Source organism: Dipodomys spectabilis, unplaced genomic scaffold (assembly GCF_019054845.1).
Source record: "Dipodomys spectabilis isolate Male_0828 unplaced genomic scaffold, ASM1905484v1 ptg000067l, whole genome shotgun sequence".
NCBI classification, from domain to species: Eukaryota; Metazoa; Chordata; class Mammalia; order Rodentia; family Heteromyidae; genus Dipodomys; species Dipodomys spectabilis.
Window position 1 is genome coordinate 6,184,260 of NW_024870744.1, and position 11,404 is coordinate 6,195,663.

General features: G+C 58.3%; 1 protein-coding gene across 1 annotated transcript; it reads left to right on the forward strand.

Moving 5' to 3' along the window:
- The first annotated feature begins 3,061 nt into the window (after positions 1–3,061).
- LOC122108875 (histo-blood group ABO system transferase 2-like) lies at positions 3,062–10,245 on the forward strand. The gene is made up of 5 exons (XM_042680878.1): positions 3,062–3,089; positions 4,672–4,709; positions 6,646–6,770; positions 7,813–7,944; positions 9,555–10,245. Exons 1-5 carry the CDS (start codon positions 3,062–3,064, stop codon positions 10,243–10,245), a joined length of 1,014 nt encoding a protein of 337 aa, XP_042536812.1.
- Positions 10,246–11,404: the final 1,159 nt, after the last annotated feature.

The window sequence follows — 11,404 nt, forward strand, 5'->3', positions numbered from 1 at the left end:
GGACCTCCTTGCAGAGGGCCCAGATCAAGCGTGGAGCCGGCTTCCCCCTTCTTCCCTGGAAGAGAAAGGGAAGCACTTACGGACAGCATGTGCAGATGTCTCCCCTGGGCTGGGTGGCCAGGGGCTCAGCACACGCAGGCTAGAGTGGCCCAGGCCACAGCCTACCCTCCTCTGACCTCCCACTCAGGACACAGTCAAATCTGTTCTGCTTGCCACATGCAGAACCTACTCTGCATCTTTACCCACAATCCCCTCTGTTATCAAGATGACAGTGTGGCCAAGTCCATATGTCCTTTTGCCTTGACCCCAAATCCATGGCACATGCAGAATCATAGACCCGCCATCCTCTCCTGGTATCAGAATGGTACTTGCCTTTGAACACATTGGCCTGCCCTCAGAGTCTCCCCCTCCAGGATGATAATGTTCTTGGTGCTTCTTCACAGAGCAGTGGGCGTGGTGCTCTCCCGGCCCCTGGCTCGGCCCTCTCTGCCTTGTCCAGCAGCTTTGACTCTGATGCAGGTCACCACCCTGTCCTGTGGGCTCCACAGGACCCTCTCCCCCAGCCGCCCTGCATGCTAACCTTTCTCCTGCGCAGAGCACTTCTGCCCCTGTGCCAGGTGCATGGGAGAGCCTTCCCGACTCCTGAGCCATTGTGGCCTTTGTCAGGGTGCACAGAGCCTCCCGTGAGGGCGGTGGAGAGCGAGTGTTGCCAGCACAACTCCCCAAATGGGCCTGATTGGGGCAAAGACAATTTTAAGAGAGACCTGTGTGCATGGAATCAATATTGGTGTGAGATTAAAGTTCTGTTGCACTGGAGTGCGGTCATTGTGGTTGGATTCCTTCCAGTCAAGGGGAATGAGACACTGTCCCACTTGCTATGACAAAGCGCTTTTCAGGATGCTAGAGGGCTCTCTGCAGAAGTAGAGGTGCCACCACCCTGGTGCATCCCCCGGAAGGCAGGGCCTGTGCACCCTGCCCAGAGCAGCTGGCGTGCATTTCACTTTTTATAAGTGGCACCCACACAAACCACAATCACAACCCAAGTGGCAGAGGAGAAATTGTCAAGTCCTAGGCTTTCTGGGGAACCAGCCAGCACCCTCAGGGCCGGGGAGGTTCGGGTGCTGAGAATCCACACCCTGGGGCCTGGGGAAGGAGATCACACTCTCTCACCAGGGGAGTGCTTCGTGCTCAGAGATGCCACAGCCACAGCCGCTGCTGCTGCTGCTGCTGCTGCTGCTGCTGCCGCTGACAGAGTGGAGGAATTGCTCTTGTTGAGCGCTATTAAGAGAGAGTGGCAGCTCGGCACGGGTGGCTCTCGCCTGGGAATCTCACTACTCAGGTGGCTCAGATCTGAGGATTGTGGCTCCAAGCCAGCAGAGAAGACTCATCTCCAAACAATCCCCATGAAACTGCACTTGGTGCTTTGGCTCAACGTGGTAGAGCATTCACCTTGAGCAAATGACCTCATGGACAGAGCTCAGTTGCCCAATTCAATCCCCATGATTGACCAGAAAACCTTAATAAAGAAGAGACAGTGGGACATGTCTGTGGGACCGCTGTCCTTGGGATGACAAGTGCATGGGCCACTGTGCCGATCTGTGGGGGTAAGAAGGGGTCTTGAAAACTCTTTGGTTGGATAAGTCTTAAACCACAATACTTCTATTCTCAGCGTTGCTAGCATCACAGGCTGGAACCACTGGTGCTGGCTGAGATACATGCCAGATGCCTTCCACAGTAGCTGGGCCACTCTGTCTCCCCACTAGCAATGGTTGGAAGTTCCTGTTGCTCCACATCCTGGTCAAGTTTTGGTGTTGTCGCCTTTGGAGTCTGGCCATTGTGACAGGGTGCAGGGTCTCACCATTGGTTTACTTGCATCTCCCTGGTAACATCGATGTCAAGCATCTTCTCAAATGCTCATTTGCCACCTGCATGTTTTCTTTGATGAGGTGTCCATTAAGATCTTAGCTCCTTTTTACACAGAATTGTTTGGCTTCTTACGGTTGAGTTTTGGGGGAATTTCAGTCCTGGGGTTTAAACTAAGACAGGGCCTTGCAGTTGCTAGGGTGGTACTGTGCTCTTGAGATATGGGCTCAGCCTTTTTGCTTTTATTTTTCCAAATAGACTTCCTGTTGCATCTGGGTGGGTCAGGACCTCAGTCTGCCTACTTTCACTTCCTGCCTAGCTTGGATGGCACGTGCTCACTGCTGCACCAACTTCTGTTTCTGAAGTCAACTGAGATGGAGGCCTCATGGACTTGTTGCCCCAGCTGGCCTCGAACCACAGTTTTCCGGATCCCCACTTCTCTAGCAGCTAGGATTATTGACGCAGCGGCCCCCGCCCGCCCGCCCCTCTCTGGTCCGCACAGGGGCTGAGTCGGCAGCGCATGTGCTGAGCCAGCGCTGCGGACCCAGGGCCCGGCGAGGGCCTGGTGGACAGTCCTCCCTGGCCGGACGGCGAAGCGGGCCTCTGTGGGCAGGGGCATCGGGTCCTGTCCCTCAGGGTTAGGGGCACGGTCAGGAGGCAGAGGGGTTCGGGGGCGGAGCCGCAGAGTCCACGTGCAGATGCAGGTCTTCAGGGTTGTGGCGTCGGGGCGTGGCCTTTGGAGTGGGGTGAGGAAAGGGGCGGGGCACCTGGTCACCTCAGCCAGTCAGGGTTCCTGTGGGGAATTGGAGGAGGGGCCTCAGGGCGGGAGGGGCGTGGCCGGGTGGTTTGTGGGCGGAGACTGAGGCAAGGGGAGCAGGAGGGGCCCTGTGCCTCTGCTCTGGGCTGGGGGCCGAGCAGGGTGGGAGTCTGTTCGGCTCCTCCGCCCAGGAGGGAAAGGCCCAGGCCGCCGTCCAGGGCCGGGCATCCGGGGTAGAGGCCAGGGGCCCAGAGGCGGCCACCGGGCTTCAGGGCGGGGCCTGAGGCGGGGCTCCCGGCCAGCGTGGAGAGCGGCCGTTGGTGAGGTCGCTGCGCTCCTAATGTCCTGGCCAGGGTGACTCCGTCTCCTCCGTGGGCGCAAACCTGGGGCTCATCCGGCCCTGAAGGCCTCGAGGGAGGGCGGCGGAAGGGGACCGCAACCATGGTTCCCCAGCAGTGGACACTGGCGGGTGAGTGCGGTGGAGCCAAGGACAGGGACGAGAGGCGGGGCCGGGGAGAGGGAAGGCTGGGCCTGGGAGAGGAGAGGCGGGGCCTGGGAGAGGAGAGGCGGGGCCTGGGAGAGGAGAGGCGGGGCCTGGGAGAGGAGAGGCGGGGCCTGGGAGAGAAGAGGCGGGGCCTGGGAGAGGAGAGGCGGGGCCTGGGAGATGAGAGGCGGGGCCTGGGAGAGGAGAGGCGGGGCCTGGGAGATGAGAGTCGGGGCCGGGCAGAGGAGAGGCGGGGCCCGGGAGATGAAAGGCGGGGCCCGGGAGAGGAGAGGCGGGGCCCGGGAGATGAGAGGCGGGGCCTGGGAGAGGAGAGGCGAGGCCGGGGAGAGGAGAGGCGGGGCATGGGAGAGGAGAGGCGGGGCCTGGGAGAGGAGTGGCGGGGTCCGGGAGAGGAGAGGCGGGGCCCGGGAGAGGAGAGGCGGGGCCTGGGAGATGAGAGGCGGGGCCTGGGAGAGGAGAGGCGGGGCCTGGGAGAGGAGAGGCGGGGCCTGGGAGAGGAGAGGCGGGGCCTGGGAGAGGAGAGACGGGGCCTGGGAGAGGGGAGGAGGGGCCTGGGAGAGGAGAGGCGGGGCCGGGGACAGGGGAGGATGGGCCTGGGAGAAGAGAGGCGGGGCCGGGGAGTGGAGAGGCGGGGCCTGGGAGAGGAGAGGCGGGGCCGGGGAGAGGAGAGGCAGGGCCGGGTAGAAGTGGCTCACACCTGCAATCCTAGCTACTCAGGAGGATGAGATCTGAGAATCACCGTTTGGAGCTCCCCACAGCAGATCAGTCCATTAGACGCCATCTCCAAAATAATCAGCAAAAATAAGGGCTGGGGGTGTGGCCCAAGTGCTCCAGTGCTGGCTGAGCAAGCCAGGGAGCCGGAATGTGGCCTGGGTTCCAACCTCAGTGCAGGCCAAATACACAAATGAGAGGTCAGGTGTTCCCTGCCTGGTTCCTTGGTTTCCCAGAAGCTAGTCGGAGTTATATGTTTCATGGCTGGAGGAGTAGGAAACAGTAAGGTAAAGGGAGTTGAAAGGACTGATTTTGGGGCCTGAGCCAATAATAGGTGGTGGTGTGTGTGGTGTTCAGTAAGCCTTTCCAAGAAGGCCTGTTAGCGGTATTTGAACTCTTCCTCTTCCTCCCTCCCCCCTTTCTCTTTCTCTCCCTCCCTCCCTCCCTCCCTCCTTCCCTTTCTTCCTTCCTTCCTTCCTTCTTTTCTCTGACTTCATCCTTTCCTTTCTTCCTTTCTTTTTTCCTAAGCTGGGACTTGAACTCAGTACCTGACACTTTTGCTCCTTCCCTAGCACTCTCCCAACTGAGCCACGTCCCCAACCCCAATATTCCAACTCTTAACCATGGAAACTCCTGACTTTCATAGCTCAGTGACCAGCGCGGGCCCAGCATGCGCAGGTTCCTCACAGGAAGTCAAAGGAAATAGATGCCGGGAGGGGTGAGGGAAGGCGGGGGAGCAGCTGAACTTCCCACTCTGTGTTTCAGGAAAACTGAAGCACTACTTGCTTCACCCCGGAACCCTTCTCCTGATGACTCTCACTCTGGTTTTCTTCAGGTAAGAAGCTAGGATTGGCAGTGGCCCGCCGGAGCCGGGTGGGGCCCTAGGCTGCCTTCCACACCACAATCCCAGCAGGATGAGGGTGCTGCCACCCTCAGTTGGGCTAGATGGTGTGTCCAGCCTGTCCTGGCCTGTGCCCTTGGCCCTCACAGTGATGCCCATTTTCCTTCCACTTGGTCGGGGGCTCTGGGCTGGGTGGTTGGCCTGGGGAAGGGGAGGAAGGCCAGTCTGAGCAGAGGGTTGGGCCCAGGCAGCGGACCCCTGCAGGCCTGCATCCTGAGCAGCTGTCTCTGCCCACTTCCTTCTCTTAGCTATGGGTTCTGGACCCCCAGCAGACAGGCACAGGGAGGCCTGGGAGCTGAGTCCAGGTGAGTGAGGCTGAGGGATGGAGGAGGGCCTGTGTGCCCTGTGCTGGGAGCCTGACCTGTGTGTCCCATCCGGCAGCCTTTGTCACCTCAGTTGCCCTAAAGCGTTGCCTGCCTGTCCCCCTTTGTCCTCAGCTCCCATCTGACCTCCAGCCCCGACCCTGGGCTCCCCTGGCTCTCTGGGCCGTCCATCTGAGGATCCTCTTGAGAGCATGGCTTTGCCTTCCACCCTCCTGCCTCACCCCTGTACCAGGTGGTCCCCAGGTCCTCAGCTGCCTTTCTGTGTCTCCCACATCCATGGGCTTCTCTTTGCCTTCTCAGCCCTGCCGAGCCAAAGCTGTTCTGTGTGTGGGGAGGGGGCTGGGCACCCCCGCCCATGCCTGATCTGGGCAGTGGGACTTCCCCTGCGTTGCTCTGCCTTCCTCTCCTGCAGTCAGCGAGACCGCGGGGCTCAGCTCACGCGCGCTCAGCACATGCAATGTCTGCTTCCTTGAACCAGCGGCACTCAACTGACTTTTTGTTAAATTACAAAAGATTTTTGCCTGGTCAAGGCTCATACCTGTACCCCTAGCTACTCAGAAGCCTGAGATCTGAGGATTGTGGTTCAAAGCCAGCCTGGGCAGGAAAGTCCCTGAGACTCTTATCTCCAATAAACCACCAGAAAATCTGCAAGTGGTGTTGTGGCTTAAGTGGTAGAGCGCTAGCCTTGAGCTGAAGAGCTGAGGGACAGCATCCAGCCCCACAACTGACAAAAACAAAACAAAACAAAAACTTTTTTAACACTTTAAAAATGGTTATTATAAAGGTAATGTAAGATGCGTTACAGTTACATAAGTCAGATAATGAGTAGATTTTACTTTGGCAATGTCACCCCTTCCCTCTCTGTCTCCCTGATTTTCCCTCCCGTCCCTACCCACAAGTTGTAGAGTTCAATTTCAACGCAGTGTCCAGTGAGTACCACTGCTGAAATTGTTTATCCTTTGTCCCTCCATTTCTATGCCCCCTTTTCCCTCCCAAAGACAGATAAATGAATAACCAAGACAAAAACAAAACAAAACCAGCAATGAAGAAATAAACGTCTTGTTTCCATTTCCTGGAGTTCATTTTGATAAACATTAGTTTATCTGATCAGATGCACATAGGCATTGTGCCTTTGTGTTCACCTGACTCAAAGAGGAATACTCCCAGGCTGGTGTAACTAGGACTCAAACTTTGTGTGTGTGTGTGTGTGTCTGTGTGTGTGTCTGTGTCTGAGTCTGTATATGTCTGTGTCTGTATCCGTGTCTGTGTGTTTGTCTGTTTGTGTGTCCGTGTCTATGTCATTGAGTATGTGTGTGCCAGTACTGATGTTTGAACTCGGGGTTTAAGCACTGTCCCTTAGCTTTTTCACTCAAGGCTAGCTCACTACCACTTGAACTACAGCTCCACGTCTGGCTTTTGGTGGCTAACTAGAGATAAACATCTCAGACTTTCCTGGCCAGGCTGTGTTTGAACTGCGATCCTCAGATCTCAGCCTCCTGAGTAGCTGTGATTTCAGGCCTGAGCCGCTGCACCAGCAGGTTTTGCCCTTTTGTGAGTGGCGTGATTTTGTCACCTGTGTCATCAGGGTTCATCCCTGCTGCAGCCTGCGCTGCGCTTCCCTGCCCTTTCCATGCGGACTACCTACTCCCAGAGCCATCACGGGAAGAAAATGGTGGCTGCTGCAGGCTCTGCCCTGTGGGCTCCTCGTCTGTGGGGTCCGCTGCTCCCAGTGTCACAGGCCTGGCAAGGACAGGGTTTCCTGCCACCTCTGAGGCTGGTCTCTGACAACCTGAGATTGGAGGCCTGGGCTCTGGGTGCCACAAAAAGTGCCACAGGCCAGTCTGAGGCCCAGGAGAGCTGGTGTGGGCATCTCATGGTTCCTTGGGGCAGAGATTGCTGCTCAGCACCCCCCCTCCCCCCGCAGAGTTATAGGAGCCACTAGGCCCCTCCCAGCCTGCAGCATGGGTCCACCAGCCCTGTGTTCCTTGGGTGCTTGGTTCCTCTCCCACATTGCAAAGACAAATTAGAGAAGCCTCATGCCTCAGCCCCTCCACCAGGTCTGGCTCTGGGTGATGTGGGGTGTAGCCTGCACAGCCGGTGAAGGGCGGCTCCCCACGCCCCACAGCCCCGTGGGACGAGGGTCCCGAGTGACTCCTGTGCACACTTGTGTTTTGGTTTTCAGGATGGTGTATCCCCCGCCGATGGCTCTGGCGCCCGCGTGAGTAAATGGACTGTCGCTGCAAGGGGCGCAGGGGTCTGTGGCAAAGATATGCACAGGCAGTTTCTTTGGGCTGGCTTGTGGCTTGGCTACCATGCCTGAAGCCTCCACAGGGCAGGAAAAAGCAACAAACAAACGCTCTAGATTTTCCTGGATTAGTGCTCAATGTTCTGTTTCCTGTTTTGTTTTTTTTTTTTTTTTTTTTGTATTGGAGGTTGACCTGAGGACCCCAGAGGATCTTTTCTGTTTCTTTGACTTGAGTTCCTGGCAGAGTCACCGGTTCCCTAAGGGGTGCTTGGGTGGGGTGAGGACCACTCCAAGCCTTGCCAGCAGATCTCAGCTCCTTCTGCCGCAGCAGGGCCGGCATTCGGGGATGGCTGCTGCCTGGTCCCCTCGAGTCTGATTTGCCTCTGGTTGGTCTCCTGGTGACGGCCAGGTCTGCCTGTGGGAGGACAGAGGCAGCCGGGGAGAGGGCAGGTACGGCGGTGGGCACACATTGCACACCGAGTGTGGCTCTCTTTCTCTGTGCAGTAGGAGAGACGTCCTTGTCCTGACGCCATGGCTGGCTCCCATTATCTGGGAGGGGACCTTCAACATTGACATCTTGAATGAGCAGTTCCGGCTTCAGAACATCACCGTGGGATTATCTGTGTTTGCCGTCAAAAAGTAAGAGATGGCGCAGGGTGGAGGGCGGAGGCCTGGGGACACCCGGAAAGTTCTTTCACTCCGTGACCTTCCTGGGCCCCTATTGCTCAGCCGCTGGTCAAGCCCAGTGCCATTTCCCCTGACAGCTGGTGCCCGGTCTCCTCCCTCTATCCCCTCAGCCAGGGGTGGCTGCACCCCCTCTGCTAGAGGAGGCAGCGGAGAGGAGGGAAAAGCCTGGCTTCCTCTGGGAGCAGCAGGAGCATGGTGCCGGCCAAGCTGGGGCCCCTGCTTTACACTCGGATGTCAGGCAGGGCTAAGGCGCCGGTCAGCAGACCATCCGACTGCAGGCCCTGGGCTTGGCAGTCCATCTGTGGACCCCAGGGGTGCTGGTGGGACCAGCTGGATGGGAGCTAGTGAGCAAGCTGCCTCAGGCCCAGCTGCCCTGTGGAGGCTGTGGAGAAAGGCCTGGGTGCAGGAATGGGCCCTGGGGTGGAGATGGAAGCTCGTGCCCATCACAGAGCAGCAGCAGCAGTGTGTAGAAGGACCCTAGGACAGCCCTAGGCTGCCACCACGTCACCAGTTGGGACTTGAGGCGGTGGTGGCTGGCGGGAGGGTCTCAGAAGGGCACAGATGCAGCATGAGCACTCTGGTCCCGCTGCCGGGGACTAGAGCAGCACCCAGCACAAAAGCCCTGCTGCCACGTTTGGCCACGCTGTCTCCCTGGGACCCGGTGTGGGCCCAGCAGACACCAGCAGGTGCTGAGCCCGCGGGAAGGCGGCCGGCCACCCCACTGCTGTCAGCTGGGGCTGAAGCCTCGATGGCTGCGCTTGGTGCCCTGAGAAGGATTCACTGAGGAGTCCGTACGGTGTGGGTACGAAGGGTGAGCATGGGCAGCAAGTAGAGAGCCCTGTCCCGTGGCAGAGGCCCAGTCTCTGGGCAGTCTTGAGGGAGGACTGGCCATGAGGCAGGTGGAACCTTCCTGAGCTACAGCTCTTGCTCTTGGAGCTAAGACCCGGATGTGAGCAAACGCTGGTGGGTCTGCCCCTTCTTCCTCAAGTGCCCATCTGCCTGGCCTGCCTGCCCTTTGGAGTCCCTCTCCCTGTGCTTCCTGAGGATCCGAGGCCTAGAAATGGTTTACTGAGGCCATTGTTGGAAGGCTACTTCATGCTGTGAAGGAAGGGCTGGGTGTAGAGACTCTTCCTTCCCTAAGATGGGGCTGAGGGACAGGCCCACAGGAGGGGAGAGAGTATGCAGACCTAGGGATGCTGTACAGCTGCCCTGGAGTCCCAGGGTCCCCGGCCAGGTGTCCTGGAGCCCCAGGGATGATGGCCAGGTGTCCTGGAGCCCCAGGGTCCCCGGCCAGGTGTCCTGGAGCCCCAGGTGTCCAGCAGCGTGGCAAAGACACCTTTAGGTTCCAGGTGTGTCGCTCAGTCTGGCATTTGCCACAGAACGGTGGGGCCACAGGAAGTCTCCGGCTCCGGCTCAGGTCTGCTGTGGACTGTGGCATGCTGGTGGTCCCCATCTCTGACAGAGCAGGGTGATTGGCAGGAGAGGGTGGGTTCCGCTGGACCCGGGTGGGTTCCGACTCCGGGCCCATCCACACCTCCCCCACCCCTCGTCCTCCCTTGCAGGTACATCACCTTTCTGAGGCTGTTCCTGGAGTCTGCGGAGCAGCACTTCATGGTGGGCTACCGTGTCACCTACTGTGTGTTCACTGACCGGCCCGCAGACGTGCCCCAGGTGGGGCTCGGGCCGGGGCGGCGGCTGGCGGTGCTGCCGGTGCGCAGCTACCCGCGCTGGCAGGACGTGTCCATGCACCGCATGCAGATGATCAGCCAGTTCTTGGAGCAGCCCTCCCGGCAGGAGATGGATTATCTGGTGTGCGCCGACGTGGACATGAAGTTCCAAGACCACGTGGGCGTGGAGATCCTGACCCCGCTCTTCGGCACCCTGCACCCCGGCTTCTACACGAGCAAGCGCGATGCCTTCACCTACGAACGCCGGCCCCAGTCCCAGGCCTACATCCCCCACGACCAGGGGGACTTCTACTACATGGGGGCCTTCTTTGGGGGGTCAGTGGCGGAGGTGCACCGGCTCACCAAGGCCTGTCATGTGGCCATGGCGGTCGACCGGGCCAACAACATCGAGGCTGTGTGGCATGACGAGAGCCACCTGAACAAGTACCTGCTGCTCCGCAAGCCCACCAAGGTGCTGTCCCCGGAGTACCTGTGGGACCTGCACATGCTGCCCTGGCCCTCCGTGCTGAAGAAGCTGCGGTTTGTCGCCGTACACAAGAATCACCAGGAAATCCGGAACCGCTAGCGGGACTGGAGGGCGGAGGTCAGCGACACCAAGGGCATGCAGCCCGTGCTGCCCTGGAAGGCTTTTAGAGAAAAGGCTTAGTGCCAACCTTCCTTTGACACTAGAAGTTGCTGAAGCTCCCCTCCCCCATCTCCACACCTCCGTCTCCCCTGTCCTCCCAAGGCCAGCAGGCAGGCCAGGCACCAACTCGCTACAGAGACAGGCCTGGTACTCGGGTGCAAGTCAGGGCCTCTAGGATGGATGACCTTGCCATCGGCCCCCACTGTGTGTCCTTGGCTCTGGAGGCAGGTGGTCCCAGCCCCTCCACAGAAGATGGATTACGTCGTGGGGTAGGGGAGGGGGCAGGGCGGTGGGCCTGAAGAGCCTGGGGCTGGGCCGTCTTCAGCCTCAGGCTGTTTTCCTGCTCCTCTCTGAGTTCTGGTAGCAGAGCAGACGCTGGAGGACGTCCTTCTTGCCATGCTGTGCGGGGAGGCTTCGCGGTGAGGCTTTGGGTCAATGATGGCCTGGAGAGGCCATGGCCTCTGCCCAGCCCCGAGGAGGCTGTAGCCAGCTGCCCCCGTCCCTGGGCCTGAACTCAGAGCCTGGATGCTGTCCTGAGCTTCTGTGCCCAAGGCTAGCACTCTACTTTTTGAGCCACTGCTCTACTTACAGCTTTTTGGTGGTTAGTTGGAGGTAAAGAGTCTCATGGACTTTCCTTCCTAGGCAAGATTTGAACTGCAGTCCTCATATCTCAGCCTTCTGAGTAGCAAGGATTGCAGGCGTGAGCTACTGGTGCCTGGCAATATCTTGTTTTACCTTGTGGTTCTCTTGTGACATTGATGTGGAATGTTTTTACGTAATTACTTACCATTTGTGAATTTGTGGGGTGTTCTAGAGATTGAACCCAACCCCTCATGCTTGCTAGGAAAGATCTCTAAAACTGGAGCCATGTCTCCAACCCACCTCTGCCCACGTTTTAGTTGGTTTGCTTTTTATCATTGGATTTGGAGAGTTTTTTGTGTAATTTATACAAGTTTTTATCAATCTGTGTTTCACATTTCTACATTGGGCTTGACTTTTAATTCTCAATAAAATCTTTCATCAAGCAAAATGGCATTTTTTGTTTTGTTTCATTTTGTTTTATTTCATGGATCCTGGGGCTTAAACCCTGGGCCTGGAC

What these genes read in the sequence shown, in the direction of transcription:
- LOC122108875 (XM_042680878.1), top strand. Translation starts at nt 3,062, where the DNA reads ATGGTTCCCCAGCAGTGGACACTGGCGG. An exon ending in GCCCTGTGGGCTCCTCGTCT is followed by an intron (nt 6,771 to 7,812) that starts GTGGGGTCCGCT and finishes TCTGTGCAGTAG; the next exon opens with GAGAGACGTCCTTGTCCTGA. An exon ending in TCTGTGTTTGCCGTCAAAAA is followed by an intron (nt 7,945 to 9,554) that starts GTAAGAGATGGC and finishes CCTCCCTTGCAG; the next exon opens with GTACATCACCTTTCTGAGGC.